Consider the following 22,500-nt stretch of genomic DNA (forward strand, 5'->3'; position numbering starts at 1 on the left):
AAGGAAACAAGGATAGAAACAAGGATGGAAAGAAGGGAAAAGTGATAGGAAGGAAAGAAAGGAGGGAAGGAAAGACAAAAGGAAGGTAGGAAGTAAGGAAGGAAGGAAGGAAAAGGGATTAGGAAGGAAAGGAAGGAGGGAAGGAAAGACAAAAGGAAGGTAGGAAGTAAGGAAGGACGGAAGGAAGGAAGGAAGGAAGGAAGGAAGGACAAGGGATTAGGAAGGAAAGGAAGAAAGGAAAAGAAGACAAGAAAGGAAAGGAAGATTAAGAAAAGATGGAAGGAAGGAAGGAAGGAAGGACGGAGGGAAGGAAACAAAGAAGGAAAGAAGACAAGGAAGGAAGGAAGGACGGACGGAGGGAAGGAAACAAAGAAGGAAGGAAGGACAGATGACAGGAGGGTATAGGAAGGAGAAGAAGAAGGAAGGAAAGTGGGCCGGATTGGACGCCTTAGCGGGCCGGTTCTGGCCCACGGGCCTCATGTTTGGCACCTCTGATTTAGAGGTTTGTGGAGCTTTCAGGTGATTAAAGTCACTCTGCAGCAGCTCAGAGGGTCTGATTCACTAAGATCCCTAAATAAATATAATATATATAATATAAATATAAATAAAGGAACTAAACAGCAGCACAGTGTGAGAGATTGAGCGTTTAGGTATTGTGTGTTTTGCAGCTGATCTACTTCCTTCCTTCCTTCCTTCCTTCTGTTTGTCCTTCCTCTCTCTCGCTTTCTTTCCTTCCTCTCTCTTTCTTCCTTCCTTCCTTCCTTCCTTCCTTCCTCCCTCCCCTCCCTCCCTCCCTCCTTCCTTCCTTCCTTCCTTCCTTTCCTTTCTCCCCTCCCTCCCTTCCTTCCTTCCCCCCCCTCCCTCCCTTCCTCCTCCCTTCCAACAGCAGTATTTAAATGAGGGTTTTGTGTCTTAATGGAGAGTTTGGACGAGCAGAACAAAATGAAATGTGATCAGGTTCTAGTGACGATGTTAACTAATATATCTTTATCTCATTTACTCCAAAGAAGTTCCACCGACATGTTTGTTTGAATCCGACTTTTTTGAGCTCTGTCAGGATGTGACGGACAATAAAGTTTTTTGAATCTTGAATCATGAGCTGTAGGATTCAAACAAACATGTGGGTGTTTGTGCTTGTGCATGTAAACGTGCTGAGTGTCACCTTGGCTTTCTTCACAGTGTCTCTGCAGGAAAGATCTAGTGTGTTAAGTGTCTAGGGTAACGTTACCTTTCAAGTTATTCATCGGACTCGAGCTGCTTGGATTTCAATAAAAAACTGGAAAAATCTGGGCTGTTCTAAAAAAAGGACAGAGGAAAGAAGGGAGGAAGGAAGGAAGGAATGATGAAAGGAAGAAAGAAGGAAAGGAGAGAGGAAGGAAGGGAGGGAAGGAAGGAAGGAAGAAAGAAGGAAAGGAGAGAGGAAGGAAGGAAGGGAGGGAAGGAAGGAAAAAAGAAGGAAAGGAGAGAGGAAGGAAGGAAGGAAGAAGGAAAGGTGGAAAGAAAGCGAGAGAGGAAGGAAGGGAGGAAGAAGGAAAGGAGAGAGGAAGGAAGAAAGAAAGAAAGAAGGAAAGGAGGGAGGAAGGAAGGAAGGAAGGAAGAAGGAAAGGAGGGAGGAAGGGAGGGAAGGAAGGAAGGAAGGAAGAAGGAAATGAGAGAGGAAGGAAGGGAGGGAAGGAAGGAAGGAAGAAAGAAGGAAAGGAGAGAGGAAGGAAGAAAGAAAGAAAGAAGGAAAGGAGGGAGGAAGGAAGAAAGGAAGGAAGAAGAAAGGAAGAAGGAAAGGAGGGAGGAAGGAAAGAAGGAAGAAAGGAAGGAAGGGAGGGAAGGAAGGCAGGAAGAAAGAAGGAAAGGAGAGAGGAAGGAAGGAAGGAAGAAAGAAGGAAAGGAGGGAGGAAGGAAGGGAGGGAAGGAAGGAAGGAAGAAAGAAGGAAAGGAGAGAGGAAGGAAGGGAGGGAAGGAAGGAATGATGAAAGGAAAAAAGAAGGAAAGGAGAGAGGAAGGAAGAAAGAAAGAAAGGAAGGAAGAAAGAAGGAAGGAAAGGAGAGAGGAAGGAAGGAAGGAAGAAAGAAGGAAAGGAGGGAGGAAGGAAGGGAGGGAAGGAAGGAAGGAAGAAAGAAGGAAAGGAGAGAGGAAGGAAGAAAGAAAGAAAGAAGGAAAGGAGAGAGGAAGGAAGGGAGGGAAGGAAGTAAGGAAGAAAGAAGGAAAGGAGGGAGGAAGGAAGGATGGAAGGGAGGAAGAAAGGAAGAAGGAAAGGAGGGAAGGAAGGAAGAAAAGGAGGGAGGGAGAGAGGAAGGAAGGAAGGAAGAAGGAAAGAAGGAAGGAAGGAAGGGAGGGAGGAAGGAAAGAAGGAAGGAAGGAAGAAAAGGAGGAAAGGAAAGAAAGGATACTAAAGTCCTAGTTCTGTGTGTGTGTTGATGCTGACGTTGGGTAAAGTTAAAGTTAGAGTTAAAGTTAGAGTTAGAGTGACTGTACGTTGTTTCTCAGCGGCTCGTCGTCTCTCATGTTCAGTTTTCTGAGGTTTTAGTTTTCTGTTAATTTGACTGGAAACTACTATAAAACAAACCTTTAACTCTTATATGATGTTAATTTGACCCTTTTTAACATTTAAAAGCAATTAAAAACACCATAAACTACATTCTCAGCTTTTCCTGTAGAGGCTTAAAGTCTGTCACTTCCTTCATCCTTCCATCCTTCTTTCTTCCTTCCTTCCTTCTTCCATCCTTCCTTCTCCTTTCCTTCCATCCTTTCATCTTTCCTTCCATCCTTCCATCTTTCCTTCTTTCTTTCTTCCTCCTTTCCTTCCATCCTTCCCTCCTCCTTTCTTTCTTCCTTCCTTCTATCCTTCCTTCTCCTTCCATCCTTCCATCTTTATTCCTCCTTTCCTTTCATCCTTCCTTCCTTCTTCCATCTTTCCTTCCATCCTCCCTTCTCCTTTCCTTCCATCCTTTCATCTTTCCTTCCTTCCTTCCTCCATCCTTTCATCTTTCTTTCTTCCTTCTTCCATCTTTCCTTCCATTCTTCCTTCTCCTTTCCTTCCATCCTTTCATCTTTCCTTCCTTCCTTCCTCCATCCTTTCATCTTTCCATCCTTCCTTCTCCTTTCCTTCCATCCTTCCTCCTTTCCTTCCTCCCTTCCATCATTCCTTCTCCTTTCCTTCCATCCTTCCATCCTTCTTTCATCTTTCCTTCTCCTTTCCTTCCATCCTTCCATCTTTCCTTCCTTCTTCCATCTTTCCTTCCATCCTTCCTTCTCCTTTCCTTCCATCCTTTCATCTTTCCATCCTTCCTTCTCCTTTCCTTCCATCCTTCCATCTTTCCTTCCATCCTTTCATCTTTCCTTCCTTCTCCTTTCCTTCCATCCTTCCATCTTTCCTTCCATCATTCCTTCTCCTTTCCTTCCTCCTTTCCTTCCATCCTTCCCTCCTCCTTTCCTTCCTCCCTTCCATCCTTCCTTCCATCTTTCCTTCCTTCCTTGACAGCTTAATATTTAAATGTAAAGACAACATGAACACAAAATACATTTATGGTTCATAATGTGACAGGCACCATATAATAAAGAATATAAGCAGCATGTAAAGGGTTAAATATAATAATATAATATTTATTATTCAGATTTTAGGTTCATATATTGTGTATTTTTTTTGTATTTAGACATTAATCTTTAGAAACATTTATAGAAAGTTGAATTAGAAACAAGTGAAAATGATCAGTTTGGTGTTTAAAGACTCAATATGGAGAAAATGATTGTGTTTTTTATTAAATAATTAAAGTTTTAATGTGTTTTTTTGGTGTTTTTTATCAGTTTTTTGGGTTAAAATCACTCAGCAGGTCGTCTGTGTGAGGAGGAAGTTGTTTCCACTCAGGGTTTGGATTATTTGAGAACAGAAAATATAAATCTCTAACCTCACAGTTGACTTTTAGACTCAATTATTGCGTTTTTATTTAATAATGAAAGTTTTAATGTGTTTTTTGGTGTTTTTATCAGTTTATTTGGGTTAAAATCACTCAACAGGTCGTCTGTGTGAGGTGGAGGAGGAAGTTTTTTCCACTTTTCAGGGATAAAACAACAATATTTTTACTATTATCATTTATTTCAAGAACTTTAATGTAAAGAAAATCTAAAACTCTAAGCTCACAGTTGACTTTCTGACTCAATTCTGGACAAAATCATTAAGTTTTTATTAAATAATGCAAGTTTTAATGTGTTTTTATCAGTTTATTTGGGTTGAGACACTATTTACTACTTGAATGTGATATTAAAAGCATTATAATTATTATTATCTGAGCGTTGGAACGTAACGAGCCAATTAAACAACAATATTTGTACTATTATCATTTAATTAAAGAACTTTAATGAACAGAAAATATAAAACTCTGACCTCACAGTTGACTTTTAGACTCAATCATTGCGTTTTTATTATATAATGCAAATTTTAATGTGTTTTAATGTGTTTTTTTGGTGTTTTTATCAGTTTTTTGGGTTAAAATCACTCAACAGGTCGTCTGTGTTAGTGGAGGAGGAAGTTGTTTCCACTTTTTGGGGATAAAACAACAATATTTGTACTATTATCATTTATTTCAAGAACTTTAATGTAAAGAAAATATAAAACTCTGAGCTTACAGTTGGTTTTCAGACTCAATTATGGACAAAATCATTGAGTTTTTATTATATAATGCAAGTTTTAATGTGTTTTTGATCAGTTTATTTGGGTTAAATTCACTCAGCAAGGGATAAAACCACAATATTTTACTATTATCATTTATTTTAGGAACTTTAATGTAAAGAAAATATAAAACTATAAGCTTACAGTTGACTTTCAGACTCAATTATGGACAAAATTCTTGAGTTTTTATTAAATAATGAAAGTTTTAATGTGTTTTTTATCAGTTTATTTGGGTTAAAATCACCCAGAAGCTCCTCTGTGTTAGTGGAGGAGTGTATTTCTGTTGTTTCCACTCTTATATTTTACTGTAAAAGTTTCAACCCTGTCTATAATCAGTCTGCTAGCTGTTCTCCTGCAATGTATTCATCTTCCTCTAACTATCAGAGCAGCGTCTCAACATTTTAAAACCCGTTAAATTCCCATCAGCTCCGGCTCACGCGGCACTAATGAGGATTAAAAACCCCTTCTTGCAAGCTTTGTCAGATCCTGCTTGTGCCTGACTGCTGCCTGCCTCTCCTGCCTCTCCTTTCAGCCGGCGGTGAAAAGGCAGCAGCTCGAGACCCGACACAACAAAGATCCGACCCGGCGGTGAGGGAGATCCTTCACGCTGCCAGCTGCAGGTCGAGCTCACTGACATCAATCTGCTTTGTCTCCTTCTACCTCCTCCTTCTTCTTCTTCTTCTGCTCCCGAAAAGAAAACAGTCACTAAAGTGTCATTTGTTGGCCCTCCTGCATGGCGGCGGGCGTGGCGTTGGGCCCGAGCTCTTGTGTGGATGAAGAGGATTATGAGAGCTTAATTGAGTGTGCTAATTGGCGGCGGAGTGAATGAGGCTGAATGGAGGTTGGGTGGTTGGGTTAGGTGGAGGTGGAGGGGGCAGATGTGCTGTGAAACCCCTGGCGGCCTCTTTCTAAAGAATACAAATCAGCTATTCTCCGCTCTCTCTTCTCTCTCTCTCTATAAAACACTCAATTATCCCTTTCTCTTTCTCATGGCTGTAACAGGAGGGCCGAGCGGACAGATGGCTTCCAGGCTGAGAGCTGTATGGAAGCCATCACCGCCGCGGTTTATACGACGGGCTTTTTGTCGGGTATTCATGAGGCTGAAGAGTCTGAGAGGGAACAATGGCCGACGGAGCGGTCATGAATCGGAATGAGAGGTTTGTTTAGATGGAGAGAAGGAGTCCGTTACGCTTTGATGGGGCGTGTTCACCTGGAGGAGGAGGAAGAGGAGGAAGAGGAGGAAGAGGAGGAGGAGAAGGAGAAGGAGAAGGAGAAGAAGAAGAAGAAGAAGAAGAGGAGGAGGAGGAGGAAGAGGAGGAGAAAGAGTAGAAAGAGGAGGAGGAGGAGGAAGAAGAAGAAGAGGAGAAGGAAGAACAAGAGGAGGAGGAGAAAGAGAAAGAGGAGAAAGAGCAGGAGGAGGAGGAGAAGGAGGAGGAAGAAGAAGAAAGAGGAGGAGGAGGAGAAGGAGGAGGAGGAGGAAGAGGAGGAGAAAGAGCAGGAGGAGGAGGAGAAGGAGGAGGAAGAGGAAGAGGGGAAGGAGGAGGAGGAGGAGTAGGAGGAGGTGTATGGAAGCCATCACTGCCGCGGTTTATACGACGGGCTTTTTGTCGGGTATTCATGAGGCTGAAGAGTCTGAGAGGGAACAATGGCCGACGGAGTGGTCATGAATCGGAATGAGAGGTTTGTTTAGAGGAGAGAAGGAGTCCGTTACGCTTTGATGGGGCGTGTTCACCTGGAGGAGGAGGAGGAGGAGGAAGAGCAAGAGGAGGAAGAGGAGGAGGAGGAGGAGGAGAGTCGATGGTCATTTCAAGTCCAGAACAATGATCCAGTGTGAACTAGAAGTTTTTAAGCTCTAAAAGTCCCGAAAATGTCCTCACTGCTTTAACCATCCTCCCTTCCTTCCTTCCTTTCCTCCATTCCCCTTTTTTCCTTCCTTAAGTCCTTCTTTCCTCTGTCTGCCCTTCCTTCCTTTCCTTCCCTTCCTCCCTTCCTTCTTCTGTCCTTCCTCCCTTCCTCTTTTCCTTCCTCTCTCTCTTCCTTTCATTCCTCTCTTCTTTTCCTTCCTTTCCTCCTTCCTTCCTCCCTGGCTTTCCTTCTTTCTTCCTTTCCTTCCATCCTTCCTCCTCCCTTCTCTCTTTCATTCCTCCCTCCTACCTTCCTTCTTTCTTCCTTCCATCCATCCATCCTTCCCTGCATCCTTTCCTTCCTTCCATCTTTCCCTCCTTCCTTCCTTCCTTTCTCCCTCCTACCCTTCTTTCCTTCCTTCCTTCCTCCCTTGACTTGAGGACAACAGGAGGGTTAAAGTGTTTATCTGTAATGATTGGTCCTGTATGTATATATAGAGAGAGTATCAATTCATTCAACCCAGCAACCACCTCCGCTCCTTCCATGTTCAAAATCTTCTTTCTTCTTTCTTCTTCTTAATTCTGCTTATTCTATCTTCTGTCATCTGTTTCTTCTATCTTCTTACTTCTGCTTCTTGGCCGTGACGTAATCGCATAATGATTACGTCACAGGCATTGGGCGGGAACTTCCTCTCACTCGGCCCTCTCAGTGGAGACACGGCGGTTGACAGGGCCGAGTGAGAGGAAGGTTCCTGTAAAGTTCCTGTCCCTCTAATAGTTCCAGGAACTTCTTCACTGGAAACGGCCCTAATACTAGCTCGGCCATTAGCTCGGTTAACTGGCAAAACAGACAGACAGGAAGAATTAGCCAACCACAAAAAAGTAGCTCAGTTTCTGCCCAGCAACAGGTTGCTAAGGGCAGCTAAGGCCCTACGGTTGCTAAGGGCAGCTAAGGCCCTATGGTTGCTACAGCGATGTGAGAATCTGCTTCTGACAAGGTCCCGAACAATTGCAAACTGTGAGAAAACCGTAACTCCTGTCCAAAAACCGAAAACACTGTGAGAGACACAGAAGCCGGCAGATTCTGACAGTGTTTATTTTATTCAGATATTCATTAAAATGAGCGAGTAAGCTCAGTGTGAACACAGACTGAGATTATTTTGAAAAAAAAAGACGATTACATTACAGTCAGTGGGGAGCGAGACAGGTATTGCTGCCGGTCTCGGCCCCCCCGTTTAAATTTTGTGCAGACCCCGCCTGTCAACTTCACATTTTATGAATCCCAACACCTATGTCTACATTTTGACCAAAAATTATATGTCTCCTTTTTACGGTTTGGCCGTGAGCTCGAGTTAAAAATAAAAATGAAGGTTATTTTTTACTGCTTCTCACACTCTAGCTAACTGCCGCTTCCACTCTAACTTTGAAGAAAAAGTGATTTCCACTCCTCGTTTGACTGCTCATAGATTGAAAAGTTTACATTTTATGTAAAAATAGTTTGGTATTTTGGAGAGAGGACAAGTTGTCCTCCGTTTTAAAGTTTGAATCATATTTCTACGTGCACGTATGAGAGAGCTAGGTGACTCTGAAAAAAGGTGAAAAAAGGTGAAATTTTGGGGGGTTTCAAAAAGTTCCCATTCATTTCCAATGGAGAAATATTCCCAGTTTTTTGGGAATAACTTTGGGAAAAAAATTGGAATTTCATCACCAGAAGTCATAGCACCCCTCCCCCGATCGAGACGCACGTTTTGATGTATATATTGTCGGGTTTTCTCAAAGCTGGAGTTACACGGCAAAATTTGGTGGAAGAAGAAGGAGGGGACCTTAACGTGATGCCTGAAAATTAAAGTTTGATATATTTTATTTTATTTTATTTTATTAACATTTAAATTTTATTTCCATATTTGCAGATCTGAACTTCCAGTTTATATTAATAAATGCTGATATTAGAAGTAGTTTCCTCTTTTATCAGTAAAATAATTAAATTCATTTTATCACCAGAAACATTTATAACTTTTTATTTTAATGCTTTTATTTTATTTTGAAAGGAAAGTTCTGCAGTTTTTGTCTCTTTAAATGTGAATAAAAGCATTTAATCTCATTCATATGAAAGTTAATCTGATTATAGCTATATATAAGCTATATTATAACTATAATAATAATATGAAGAGAACTTTTGTCTCCAAACACGAAGCGTTAAAAACTGAAACACTGAAGAGTCTTTTATAACTTTTATAACAGCAGCGACACAAAGGAGGAGGAGGAGGGGGGGTAATAGGGGGGGGGGCAATGAATGGGGCATTAGCTCATGAATATAAGGCCCTATATTACCCCCTCCTCTCTATTACCCCCCTGCCCTGCCCCTATTGTCTGCTGGGTGAAAGCCACCTGTCAGCCTGCAGAGATCAGGAGCAGAGGAAAGTTTTTCACCCTTAATTAACTTTTAAGAGAAACATTAAAAAGATAAAGATAAAGATCTGTTCTCTGATTACAGATTAAATAACCTGAGCTTCTGCTGAGTCTCTGGACCATATAGTCTTTATAGTATTTATAAATGATTTACTTACTTTAATGACATTTATACATTTTTAGGTGCTAAATGTTGCTATTAGATGTTTTCATTCATTTCATTTTTTGTGGTTTTGCAACTTATATAAAATTAATTAATCAAAAAAAAAAAAAAGAGACCAATACATGCAAGAGAAAATAAGGAAGATAAAAATGTTTGGAAAGAATTTAAAGTAAAATAAATAATAAAAAATAATAAAAATGAGAGAATTTAAAAAAAAAAGTAAACTAAAACTAGGTTTATGTAGATTAGAAAGACAAAAAAGAACAAATGAAAGAATATGAGTGGAAACACCAGATATTTAGAAAATATTACAAAAAAAAAAGTTTTTACAGTAGTGGAAAAAGTATCATCTTCAGTGTTTATTCATGTTTTCATGTATTTATTATTACTCGGATTAATTTCTCTTCATATCAGACTCTGAAGTTTCTTCATGTTTCAGGTTAAAGTTAAAAAAGAAACGTAAAGAAAATAAAATTGGATATTCTCCGAAATTATAAGAATTTTCGATAAAAAAAGGTGTTTTATTCTGCCAAGCATTACATCACCTCATAATATTACGACTGTTTTATTGTAATATTACGACTTTATCCTCGTAATTTAAAATAAATAAATAAATAATAATATTTTTTCTCTCAGTCTGGCTCTAATACTCTGTTATAAAGAACATTTTGCCTATGAATGAGTTTTATATCTAATTCTTTTACGGGATTCTTTGCATCTTAAATATTTATAAACTATTTTTTGTCCTGATCGTTAATGTTAATAATAAAAAAGCAGATAAGTTACTCATTATAAACCTCATCATGTTTCATTAATATCACATTAGCAGCTCTGTTTCTGTCCCTTACAGGCCACCGTACATTTACAACAGCTTAACTACTGAATGTATTTATATCGTATATCAGCGACGGACTGACCTCGCTAACACCTCGCTAACATCTAACTAACATCTAGCTAACATCTAACTAACATCTAGCTAACATCTAGCTGACATCTAGCTAACATCTAGCTGACATCTAGCTAACATCTAGCTAACATCTGGCTGACATCTAGCTAACATCTAGCTAACATCTAACTAACATCTAGCTAACATCTCGCTAATATCTAGCTAACATCTAGCTGACACCTAGCTGACATCTAGCTGACATCTAGCTAACATCTGGCTGACATCTAGCTAACATCTAGCTAACATCTAACTAACATCTAGCTAACATCTCGCTAATATCTAGCTGACACCTAGCTGACATCTAACTAACATCTAGCTAACATCTCGCTAATATCTAGCTAACATCTTGCTGACATCTTGCTGACACCTAGCTAACATCTAGCTAACATCTAACTAACATCTAGCTAACATCTCGCTAATATCTAGCTAACATCTTGCTGACATCTTGCTGACATCTCGCTAACATCTGGCTGACATCTAGCTAACATCTAACTAACATCTAGCTAACATCTCGCTAATATCTAGCTAACATCTAGCTGACACCTAGCTGACATCTAGCTGACATCTAGCTGACATCTGGCTGACACCTAGCTGACATCTAGCTAACATCTAGCTAACATCTAACTAACATCTCGCTGACACCTAGCTGACATCTAGCTGACACCTAGCTAACATCTAACTAACATCTAGCTAACTTCTCGCTAATATCTAGCTAACATCTAGCTGACACCTAGCTGACACCTAGCTGACATCTAGCTGACATCTAGCTAACATCTGGCTGACATCTAGCTGACATCTAGCTAACATCTGGCTGACATCTAGCTAACATCTAGCTAACATCTAACTAACATCTAGCTAACATCTCGCTAATATCTAGCTAACATCTAACTAACATCTAGCTAACATCTCGCTAATATCTAGCTAACATCTTGCTGACATCTTGCTGACATCTAGCTAACATCTAACTAACATCTAACTAACATCTAGCTGACATCTAGCTAACATCTGGCTGACATCTAGCTAACATCTCGCTAATATCTAGCTGACACCTAGCTGACACCTAGCTAACATCTAGCTAACATCTCGCTAACATCTAGCTGACATCTAGCTAACATCTTGCTGACATCTTGCTGACATCTAGCTAACATCTCACTAACATCTAACTAACATCTAGCTAACACCTCGCTAACATCTAGCTAACATCTAACTAACATCTAGCTAACATCTCGCTGACACCTAGCTGACACCTAGCTAACATCTAACTAACATCTAACTAACATCTAGCTAACATCTTGCTGACATCTTGCTGACATCTAGCTAACACCTCGCTAACATCTAGCTAACATCTAACTAACATCTTGCTGACATCTTGCTGACACCTAGCTAACATCTAGCTAACATCTAACTAACATCTTGCTGACATCTTGCTGACACCTAGCTAACATCTAGCTAACATCTAACTAACATCTTGCTGACATCTTGCTGACATCTAGCTAACATGTATGACATCATATGTTTTAAATGTAACACGGCTGCATAACGAAGGTATAATCACTGTTTTTATCTTTGTTATGCAGCTTTTTCTGTCCTGTAGGATTTATGATCGGAGCCTCAGACGCTGCTGATCGGAGCTCCTGATGAAACAGAAACTATAATAAACTATAATCACTGTTCACGTTTCTTCTTCTCCTGTTTTTAAAAAGCTATAAATCAGACGTACAGCTGACAGAGAAGCTCTCACACACGCTAGATTAAAGCAGGAAGCAGCTTTAAGATGAAGGGATGGAAAGGAAGGAGAAGAAAGGAGAGAGCAGTCTGAGGTTAAAGGAGGGTCACGTTAAAAGTTAAAGGAGGAGTTCACCAGGTTTCCTCTATGACATCATCACTTTAAACTCTTCAAAATAAAAGTCTGCACTTTTTTTTCTCCAGATCACATTTACAGAGTTAATCTTCCTGTCGTCTGTTTTGACTGTTCCTTCCTTCCTTCCTTCCTTCCTTCCTTCTTCCTCCTTCCCTTCCTTCCGTCTGTCCTTCCTCCCTCCCTCCTTCTCTCTTTCCTCACTTCAATGAAGTGACTTCATTCCTTCCTCTCTCCTTCTTTGGTCCCTCTTTCCTTCCTTCCTTCCTTCTTCCTCCCTCCTTTTTTCTTCCTCTCCTACGTCCCTTCCTTCTTTCCTTTCCTCCCTTCCTTCCTCCCTCCTTTCCTTCCTTCCTCCTTTCCTTTTTTCTTCCTCTCCTACGTCCCTTCCTTCTTTCCTTTCCTTTCCTCCCTTCCTCCCTCCTTTCCTCACTTCCTTCCTTCCTTCCTCTTCTTCATTCAGATGAACATATGCCCCATGTGTTGAGGCTACAGTCCTCGTTGCAGGTGACCCCGGTTCGAATCCCGCACTGAGTGGTCCTATCCTGCATGTCATTGCCCCCCTCTCTCTGCTTCCTGTTTCCTGTCTATCTCTACTAACCTCTCTATTAACCCTTTATTGGGCAAATAATTATATTTGGTAACTTCTGTAAATATCCCAAAATATTCTTCCTTCTTTCTTCCCTTCCTCTTTTCCTTTCTCCCTCCCTCGTTCCTTATTTCCTCCGTCTTTCCTTCCTCTGTCCTTCCTTCCTTCCTTTCCTTCCTTCCATCTGTTCTTCCTTCTCTCCTCCCTTCCTTCTTTCCTTCCTCCATCCCCCTTTCTTCTTCCTTCCTTCTTTCTTCCCTTTCTCCCTCCCTCCTTCTCTCTTTCTTTCCTCCCCCCTACCTTCCTTCCTTCCTTCTTTCCTCCGTCCTTCCTTCCTTTCCTTCCTTCCTTCCTTCCTTCCCTTCCCTACCTTCCTTCCTTTCAATGAGTGTCCTATAAAGGGTTAAAGGCAAAAAGCCCAAAAAAATATACTTAAAAAACATCAACTTTATAATCCATGTTTCCACAGAAGGAGGACTGTGGGTTTAGTCCTCCATCACTTCCTGTTAACATGATGAAGGATCTAATGCTCAGTATGAACACACACACACACACACACACACACACACACACACACACACACACACACACACACACACACACACACTTTAACCCTCCTGCTGTCCTTGAGTCAGGAGAGGAAGGAAGGAAGGAAGGAAGGAAGGAAGGAAGGTAGGAGAGAGGAAGGAAAGGAAGAAGGAAGGATGGAAGGGAAGGAGGGAGGAAAGAAAGGCGGGAGGAAGGAAAGGAGGGAGGAAGGGAAGGAGGAAGGAAGGATGGTCAGCATGAACAGGAGGAATCATTACACAGAAACACTTTAACCCTCCTACTGTCCTCGAGTCAAGGGAGGAAGAAGGAAGGATGGAAGGGAAGAAGGATGGAAGGAAAGGAAGGATACTCAGTATGAAGAGGAGGAATCAGTGACTGTTGCAGCTGCAGCAGATTAAACTTGTGATTGAATGAAAAGTTTCAGAAACAAACAAAAACATAAATCACTGAGTCTGAGTTTAAAGTTGAGCTGAGTTAACCTGATGTTTCTATCGTCTGTCCTGCAGCGCCTCCTGCTGGCTGATCTGTGACACTGCACCTTTATAAAGCTTTAACCCACATGCAGCCTGATGAACTGAAGATGCTTTTAAATCAGATAAAGTTAAATCTGATCTAAGAATTTATTTGTGTTTAGGCTTCACTCACACTAGACCAGGGGGGTCAAACATGAGGCCCGTGGGCCAGAAACGGCCTGCTGAGGGGAGCAATCCGGTCCACTTTCCTTCCTGTCTTCTTTTCCTTCCTTCCATCTGTCCTTCCTTCCTTCCTTCACTATCCATCTTTTCTTTCTTCCCTCCTTCCTTCCATCTTTTTAATGATCCGGCCCCTGAATGAAAATCTCTCTATGTCTCTCTCTGTGTCTCTCTCTCCCTCCCCCTCTCTCTCTCCCTCTCTTTCTCTCTCTCTCTCTCTCAATGTCTCTTTCTCTCTGTCTCTCTGTTTGTCTCTATGTCTCTCTCTCTCTCTCCCTCTCCTTTTTAATTATATTTTATTAAACCCGTCTGTCTTTTTATCTAAAACAAAATAAAAACCGTCAGAATATTTGAAAGAACATTTTTTATTATTGTCTTTAATCCTGAAATCAGTCTGATCGCATCACTTCCTGTTTGTATAAAACAGTAAAACATTATAAACTGAATTATATTAGTATGTAGCATCAATTAAATATTATTCACGATGCCTTCAATGGACATCAGGAAAACTGTAAAAATGAATGTTGACTGTACGAAGACTTTAACGAGAAAAATATCAAATCAAACATTTTATATACAAAGTAAGATCGTTAGCATCGGTATGTTAAATGTGATGTTTGAGGACCCAGAAGATCGTAGGAAAACACAACATCTACATTAAACGTGATGTTTGAGGACCCAGAAGATCGTAGGAAAACACAGCGTCAACTGGATGCAAACTGTCCACTGCTGAGCTCTGAGTTTCCCGTTTTTCTGCTCTGACCCTGAAGGCATCATCTGGACGACTGAGGTTTAAAGTGTGTGAATCTGAGGCTGATGGTGCGTTCACTGACACCACAAAAAATAAAAAAAATATAAGAGTCATCCGGCAGAGAGAAAAAGTCTTTCTACAAATCTGACAGAGTGTCCCTGAACGCACCACAGTGATGTTTAAAGTCCTTCCTCCTTCAGTCCATTACGCTCCTTACCTGCAGCTTCTTCTTCTTCTTCTTCACCTCTTCTTTTTAAACGCGTCACGCCGTCGTCTTCGTCTTCTGCATCATCTGCTTCGGCAGCTTCCTGCGGTCTTTGCCGGCGTTCCTCTTCCTCTTCTTACTCAGGAAGTTCTCCAGTTTCCCGCTTTTCTTCAACTGCTCGTATCTCTCAGCCAGCTGCAGCTTCTTCTTCTCCGCTGGAAACACAGAAAAACATTATTAATTATTATTATTAATTATTATTATTATTATCATTTAAACAGAAGTGCAGTCTGATGCTTTTTACACTCAAAGAATCACAAGAAGGATTTTTATTCACATTTACAGAATTTGTTATAACTTTATAATTTCATATATTTCATTATTTTAAAGTTTCTCTAGTGTTATATTTCACATATTTAAACATTTTATCTTCTTCTCTTCTGTTTTCTTTTTCTACTTTCAGTATCAACACTAACACTAACATGAAAGATAGAACATTATAATACTTATAATAATCCAAATTTCATTGTAGTATAGTTTCTTTTATCAAAAAAGTAACTACTAACTACTAGTAATCATTCATATATTTACTGTTTTACTTTTCTTTTTAAATATATATATATATTAAAATATTAAATACTCTTGCACTCCGTCATAGGGAGGAAGGGAAGAAGGAGGAAAGGAAGAAGGAAGGAAAGGAAGGGGGAAAGGAAAGGAAGGAAGGGAGGAAGAAGGAAGGAGGAAGGGAGGGAGGGAGGAAGAAGGAAGGACAGGAGGAAGGAAGGAAAGGAAGAAGGAATGAAATGAAGAAGGAAGGAAGAAAGGATGAAAGAAGGAAAGAAAGGAAGGAAAGGAAAGGAGGATGGAAGGAAGTCATATTATTTTATGTAATATTGTGACATTTTTAACATTTTTAAAGGTGGAGGCTTTAAATTTTAACTTCTGCAAAATAAAATAAAATAAACAGTCCTGACTATTTTTTCACATTTATAATCTTTTTAAAATTATTTTGAACTAATTCTGACGATTTACTGTCAACGCTTCTTTTTTTTCTTCTGACCTGTTTTCATTGTTTCTCTGATTTTTATATTTCACACATTAAAGCATATTTAAGGATGATTTCTCTACTTTATATTTTTAAATACTTTCAAGCTCATTTTTGTCCGATTTTTCTTTTAATCCATTTCTTGTAATATTGTTGCTTTTATTTAATTAATTAAACGTTAATTAATCAGATAATCTCACTGCAGTAATATTTAGTTCATTACAGTGTTTATGAACTAAAAGGTTTAAAACTAATCAAATAAACTTTATTATATTTAATGATGAGAAACAGACATGAACATGAAGCCGTCAGTATAAAAAGACTTTAAACTGATTAAACGTGTTAATTACTCTGTTCGTCGTTTCTTTGATCAGTTAATTAATCGTCTGTTTCTTCGTCGTCTTTAATTTAAACATTAAAATAGTTTTCTTACATTTCTTGAGGAAGAACGGTCGCTCTCCCTGATTGGCTCGTTCTCTCTGCTGCCGTTTGAACTGCAGCTCTCTCTCTCTCTGCTGCTCTCGACTCTTCCTCGCTCGCTCCTGGTTCTCCTAAAGAGTTACGAAGAAAATACGAAAACACGTCCGAACGTTAGCATCAAGTGTGTTTACGTGTCTGTTATCATTCGTCCTGTTCAGACGGAGCATCAGAAGATCCTTCGTAATGTTTATAATGGAAGTGATGGAAAACACGTAAAAACAGACATGAAGTAAAAAAACGTAAAAAACATAAAAAATGTACGTAAAAACCCAAACAATGTAAAAAAAACAAAACAACGTACTTTAAAAAAAACCCCAAAAAACTCATGGCATAAAATCCACACAACGTTAATAAAACATGATGAAAAAAAAAAACGTAAAAAATTACAATATAAAAGGACACACGAAAAAAAAACATTAAAAAACAACTAAGAAAACATTACGTAAAAACATGCAACGTAAAAAACCTATAAAACATTTTTTTAAAACCCAACGTAAGAAAAAGTCACAATGTAAAATCCCACATTACGTTAAAAAACATTAAAAAACACAACGTTAAAAAACCTAACAATGTTAAAAAACCAAACGTTAAAAAATCTAATGACGTAAAAAAAAAAAACTACCGACGTAAAAAAAAAATGAAGTAAAAAAAACCCTAACGTAAAAAAAACCTAACAACGTAAAAAAAACCTAATGACGTAAAAAAACCTAACGAAGTAAAAAAAAACCTAACAACGTTAAAAAAACCCTAATGACGTAAAAAAAACTAACGAAGTAAAAAAAACCTAACGTAAAAAAAACCAAACGTAAAAAAAACCTAATGTTGTAAAAAAAAACCTAACAACGTAAAAAAACCCCTAACAATGTAAAAAAACCCTAACAACGTAAAAAAAAAAACTAACAACGGAAAAAACCCTAACAATGTAAAAAAAACCCTAATGATGTAAAAAAAAAACCCTAACAACGTTAAAAAAACCTAACGACGTAAAAAAAACCTAACGACATAAAAAAAACCCCTAACAACGTTAAAAAAAACCTAACGACGTAAAAAAAACCTAACAACGTAAAAAACCCACAAAGCTACACAAACATTCGCAGTGAGGAACAGAATATTCTTCCCGATAGATTCCAGCTTTATGTTTCGGAGACTTTATCGTGATCTGCGATGTTCGGACGGCTCAGACTCACCATTCTCTTCAGGAGGAACTGCAGCTTCTCCGATCTATCGCTGCTGTTCTTCCCCTTCTTCAGCTTCTTCTGGACGATCTGCAGACAAACAGGAAGTTAACAGGAAGTTAGCTTTGTGTTTCTGACAGATCGGACGTCTACGAGTTTAAAGCTTCTTCGTCGTTTTATCGGATTTTAAAGTCTCACCTCTTTCTCTTTGTCTTTGATGTCGTTGATGAATTTATACGTTTTCTCAAATATCTCGGGTTTATATTCTCCGGACAGATCGTCGAATCGCGGATCTCTCAACGTCTAAAACACAAAAAAAGAGAAACGCGTTAAAAACGTTTCAGCAGAATAAAAAAAAAAAATCTTCTTATAAACACGAAGTTAACTCACCGGTTTCTTAACGGAGACGACTTTACGCAGGAAGGGAGGCGGCCTCTTAGACGAGATCTCCATTGGGCTGAAAAAAAGACGCAAAAACACGATGTAACAACATAACGTAAAAACACATGACATGAAAATACACAACATAAAAAATAAACACAAAGTAAAAATACACAACGTAAACACTAGGGGTGCAACATGGTAAATGGACTGTACTTATATAGCGCCTTTCTAGTCTTTGCAACATTACATTTTACATTACAATCATTCACACACTGATGGCAGGGTGGCTACCACGCAGGGTGCCAACCTGCTCATCAGGGAAGGGGGAAGGTTAACCATTCATTCACATTCACACACCGTTGGCACAGCAACGGGAGCAATTTGGGGTTAAGTGTCTTGCCCAAGGACACATCGACATGTGGACTGGAGGAGCCGGGAATCGAACCACCAATGTTCCAATTGGAGGACGACCGCTCTACCTCCTGAGCCACAGTTGCCCCAGTACAGGTAACCCACCGTACGGTCCGTACCTCGGTTTTTGGGCCACGGTTTTGGTTCATTTTTTGTGCAAAGAGAACAACTTTTTTTCTCCCAAAATGATCTCTTTATTTTGCTTGTCAGCTAAAAATGCATGCTAACCCTAACCCTAACTATTCCAGTATCACTGGTGTACTGAATAATACAACACTTTCAAATGGTAAACTGCCTCTTATTCCTTGACTACTTGTACGCTATACAGTATGAAATATGTATAAAACATTACACTGGGTTGGGGAAGGCAGGGGTGGAGGGGGGGGGGGCGCGATCGTTGTCAGTCCGGTGGGGGGATCGGTAGCTGCAACACACAGCTGTAAGGACGTTGTGCTCTCATACGCTGCATTGATAGTCACACACACACACACACACACACACACACAAACACACGTACAGTCACTCACTAGCGCACTCTTGCTCAATCCACATTCCGGGAGATTGAGTCTCATTTGCGGGTGTCAGGGAGCCACTATCAATATATGGGACACTCCTGCATGTATTCAACAGCGAAACCGAAATTAACCCACACCGGAGATTTGAATGAAGCCGATGCTTCTTCAAACTTTTCTCTGTCAACTCCTCCACTAGTGCTGGTCATGCCTCTTTGTTTTCTTTTTTCCAATTCTGTGTGTGAGCTGCCTGCACCTTGAACCTGCTCCAGTCACTGTGTGAGAGAGGGTGAGTGGGTGGAGGCACAACAGTGATTGGACATTAACCTGCAGGGAGGGCTTTTCACCTGCCTGCCTGGACGGACGGACGGACGGACGGACGGACAGACACACAGTGGTCTGTAAAGCATCAATGCAAAATGAATTGCAAAACCAAAAACCCACGGTCCATAAGGTCGTATTGTTCCCTGCAGAGCGGACCGAACAGTTCAATATTTTACCGAGTACCGTTGCATCCCTAGTAAACACTCACGACAACAAAACACACAACGTAACAACACTCATGACGTAAAAACTAGCGCAACGTTAACGTTAGCGCTCAGCTCTTGTTCTCACCGGTTCTTGTTGAGTCGTTTCTTCTTGCCGATCTCTTTCTGATTCTCTCGGCTGCCGAACGCGACTTCGTTATAAACTTTAGTTCCGACTTTATTCTGAAGAATCAAAACGTCCTCGAAAGACATTTTGGACAATTCTGAGAAAGACGAGAGAAAAGAGACTCAATTTATTAACTATTAAACACTATATTAAAAAAGAGCTAAATACTTTATGACTCAATTAACTGACAAAATGAAGCTTTGAAATTTTAAAGGTTCATTTTCACTATTTTCTGATATTTACAGAAAAGATTAATTGATTGATATTGACAGTAATTAATAGTTGAAGCCATTTATTATAATAATCTCAGAGTCAATAAAATGAAGCTAATTTAACTTTTATTCTGAATGTTTTTATCTTTAGTTTCTTATTAAATGTTAATAAACGCTGTAAATTCACCTTTCTTCATGTCTTCTCTGGTCTGGATCTCACCGCTGCCACCAGCTTCCTCTGCCTCTTCATCATCATCATCCTCCTCTTCATCATCATCGTCGTCATCCTCTTCTTCTTCTTCATCAAAGTCATCCTCCTCTTCTTCATCCCCTTCAACCTCCTCCTCTTCTCCTATTTCTTCTTCACCATCATCAGACCCTTCCTCCTCCTCCTCCCCCTCCTCCTCTTCATCACTGAATTCCTCCTCTTCCTCTTCTTGGTGGTACTGTTCTCCTTCCTCTCCTCCTCCTCCTCCTCTCTTAGTGAGCAGTGCGAAGTTTCTCTCCACGTCAGAGTCTTCGTCATCGCTGCTGCTTGCCATCTTTACCTTCTGCTGCTCCCTCTTCTTCATCACGGCTGAGAAGAAGAAGAAGAAGAGATGAAATGTTAGAACTGATGAAGAGGAAGACCTTTATCTGCTGACCCTTTGGAGGGGCCCCACCCCTAGGTTGGGAACCACTGGACTAAACTAGCTAACTGTATATAAAGTAGAGTAAACTAGCTAACTGTATAAAGTAGTGTAAACTAGCTAACTGTATATAAAGTAGTGTAAACTAGCTAACTGTATATAAAGTAGTATAAACTAGCTAACTGTATATAAAGTAGTATAAACTAGCTAACTGTATATAAAGTAGTATAAACTAGCTAACTGTATATAAAGTAGTATAAACTAGCTAACTGTATATAAAGTAGTATAAACTAGCTAACTGTATATAAAGTAGTATAAACTAGCTAACTGTATATAAAGTAGTATAAACTAGCTAACTGTATATAAAGTAGTATAAACTAGCTAACTGTATATAAAATAGTATAAACTAGCTAACTGTATATAAAGTAATGTAAACTAGCTAGTAGTATAAACTAACATACTACATCACTATAATACTGCAGTACTTTTACTGTAATACTGCATACTACATCACTATAATACTGCAGTACTTTTACTGTAATACTGCATACTACATCACTCATAATACTGCAGTACTTTTACTGTAATACTGCATACTACATCACTATAATACTGCAGTATATATATATATATATGTATATATTAATCTCTCCACTAAAAGTCACATGTTGTTTCTCGTCTGGATGTAAACAAGCGTCACCGATAGATGATCGATATATTTTAATAATCAATAACTTTCTTATCTTCCGCCTTCATATAAACTCAAACTTACCTTCTCTCTGCTGTCAGGATGAGATATTAATCTTTATTTCTTTATTTCAAGTCAGATTTTAGTTCAGCTCCATTATCCACGTGTTTATGTTTGAGAAGGCGGCGCGTGTCACTCCGAATATAATTCTTCCGGTTTGGGTAGATTTCAAATTAAAGGTATGACTGAGTTGCCGTATTAGTTTTATGTTCATGTTTCTTTCATCGACTACATATTTTCTGTTAAATTAATCATCAACTATATAAAGTATAGTTGATGATATATACTAAACTATACTTTATACTTTATATTTTTATTGTTTTGGTACTTATTATTTATTGTTCTTTATTCCGTTTTTCCATTGTTGGACTAATAAATGAATATCTGATCTTATTTTAACTATTCTGTTAATAGATTAATTGTTTTGAGTCATTGTTAAGAGGAAAAAATGTCCAAATTCTCAGATTTAGCTTCTTAAATATGAATATGTTCTGGTTTATTTAAGTCTGTCTTTCGTAAAGTAAGAATAAACTGAACATATTCGACTTTTGGAAACATTGAACCACATTTTTCACCATTTTCTGACATTTTATGGACCAAACAACGAATCTATTAATGGATAAAATGATCAACACATTAATCACAAATCATTAAACATGTTACTCCAGACTTTAACATCCAGGTTTAACTCAGAATTAAAGCTGCATTGTTTGTCTTTTTATGCTTTATTGTATTTTATGTATCTTTAGTCTGCTGTTTTTAATGTGCTTTATAACATTAAAAGACTTCTAGAGAATATTTGAGGACTAGAATATATATTTTTCTACGCTGTAATTTGGTAGAAACGGTTAAAAACGACTCACTTCCTGTCTGACTGTTGTTAACGGTTGTTAACGTTACACTTTCGGCTTTTTACTTCCGGTGTGGTAGACATCCTGTCATGCGCAGTGCTGCCTCCTGCTGGCCAAAAACAACAACGACAACACAATTATTTTAAAATTCAGGATCAGTTTTACTATCTGTGATAAAACAAACATATTTAATAAAAAATAAATATATAAATTATTTTTCTAAATTGATTCTTTAATGTTTAGTTACATCTGATTTATTAATAGTTTATAGTTATATTATATTTTTATGGTTTTTGCCTCAAATGCGATCATCAATCAACAGTTTCTTTATTGATTTTACATTATAACATACTGTACAACAATATAGGCTATTAATTAAAAATGTGAGTATAACATTAAAGGGAATCGTGACTTGTGTGTTTATTATTTTAGGTCTATTACTAATTAATTACTCATTTATTTGATTCTCTTACAATCACCTTCTTTCTTTTTTTCCCAGTAAATAACATTAATGACACGTCTCAGATTAATTCCTTAATTCCTAAATGTAAACAGTGCAGGATGGGGGGTCGACACACACACACACACACACACACACACACACACACACACACACACACACACACACACACACACACACACACACACACACACACGCAGCAGGGTAACAGCAGAGGAGGAGGAGTTTATTCTCGTTGCTAGGAGACCAGGTGAAGAAGAAACTCGTCACGTT

At 39.0% G+C, this 22,500-nt stretch overlaps 1 protein-coding gene across 1 annotated transcript; it reads right to left on the reverse strand.

Annotated features, from left to right (window-relative positions):
• Nucleotides 1–14,063: 14,063 nt before the first annotated feature.
• rrp36 (ribosomal RNA processing 36) lies at nucleotides 14,064–21,040 on the reverse strand. Its single transcript, XM_053337721.1, has 8 exons — nucleotides 20,941–21,040; nucleotides 19,727–20,116; nucleotides 19,289–19,424; nucleotides 17,757–17,823; nucleotides 17,565–17,669; nucleotides 17,379–17,456; nucleotides 16,145–16,262; nucleotides 14,064–14,881 (listed from the first exon to the last, which is right to left on the reverse strand). The coding sequence occupies exons 2-8, from the start codon at nucleotides 20,109–20,111 to the stop codon at nucleotides 14,724–14,726; spliced, it is 1,047 nt and encodes a 348-aa protein (XP_053193696.1). The 5' UTR covers nucleotides 20,112–20,116; nucleotides 20,941–21,040; the 3' UTR covers nucleotides 14,064–14,723.
• Between the last annotated feature and the right edge of the window lie 1,460 nt (nucleotides 21,041–22,500).

This window comes from Scomber japonicus, chromosome 2 (assembly GCF_027409825.1).
Source record: "Scomber japonicus isolate fScoJap1 chromosome 2, fScoJap1.pri, whole genome shotgun sequence".
NCBI classification, from domain to species: Eukaryota; Metazoa; Chordata; class Actinopteri; order Scombriformes; family Scombridae; genus Scomber; species Scomber japonicus.

What these genes read in the sequence shown, in the direction of transcription:
- rrp36 (XM_053337721.1), bottom strand. Translation starts at nt 20,111, where the DNA reads ATGAAGAAGAGGGAGCAGCAGAAGGTAAAGATGGCAAGCAGCAGCGAT. An exon ending in TCGTCTCCGTTAAGAAACCG is followed by an intron (nt 17,670 to 17,756) that starts GTGAGTTAACTT and finishes TTTGTGTTTTAG; the next exon opens with ACGTTGAGAGATCCGCGATT. An exon ending in AGTTCCTCCTGAAGAGAATG is followed by an intron (nt 16,263 to 17,378) that starts GTGAGTCTGAGC and finishes GTAACTCTTTAG; the next exon opens with GAGAACCAGGAGCGAGCGAG.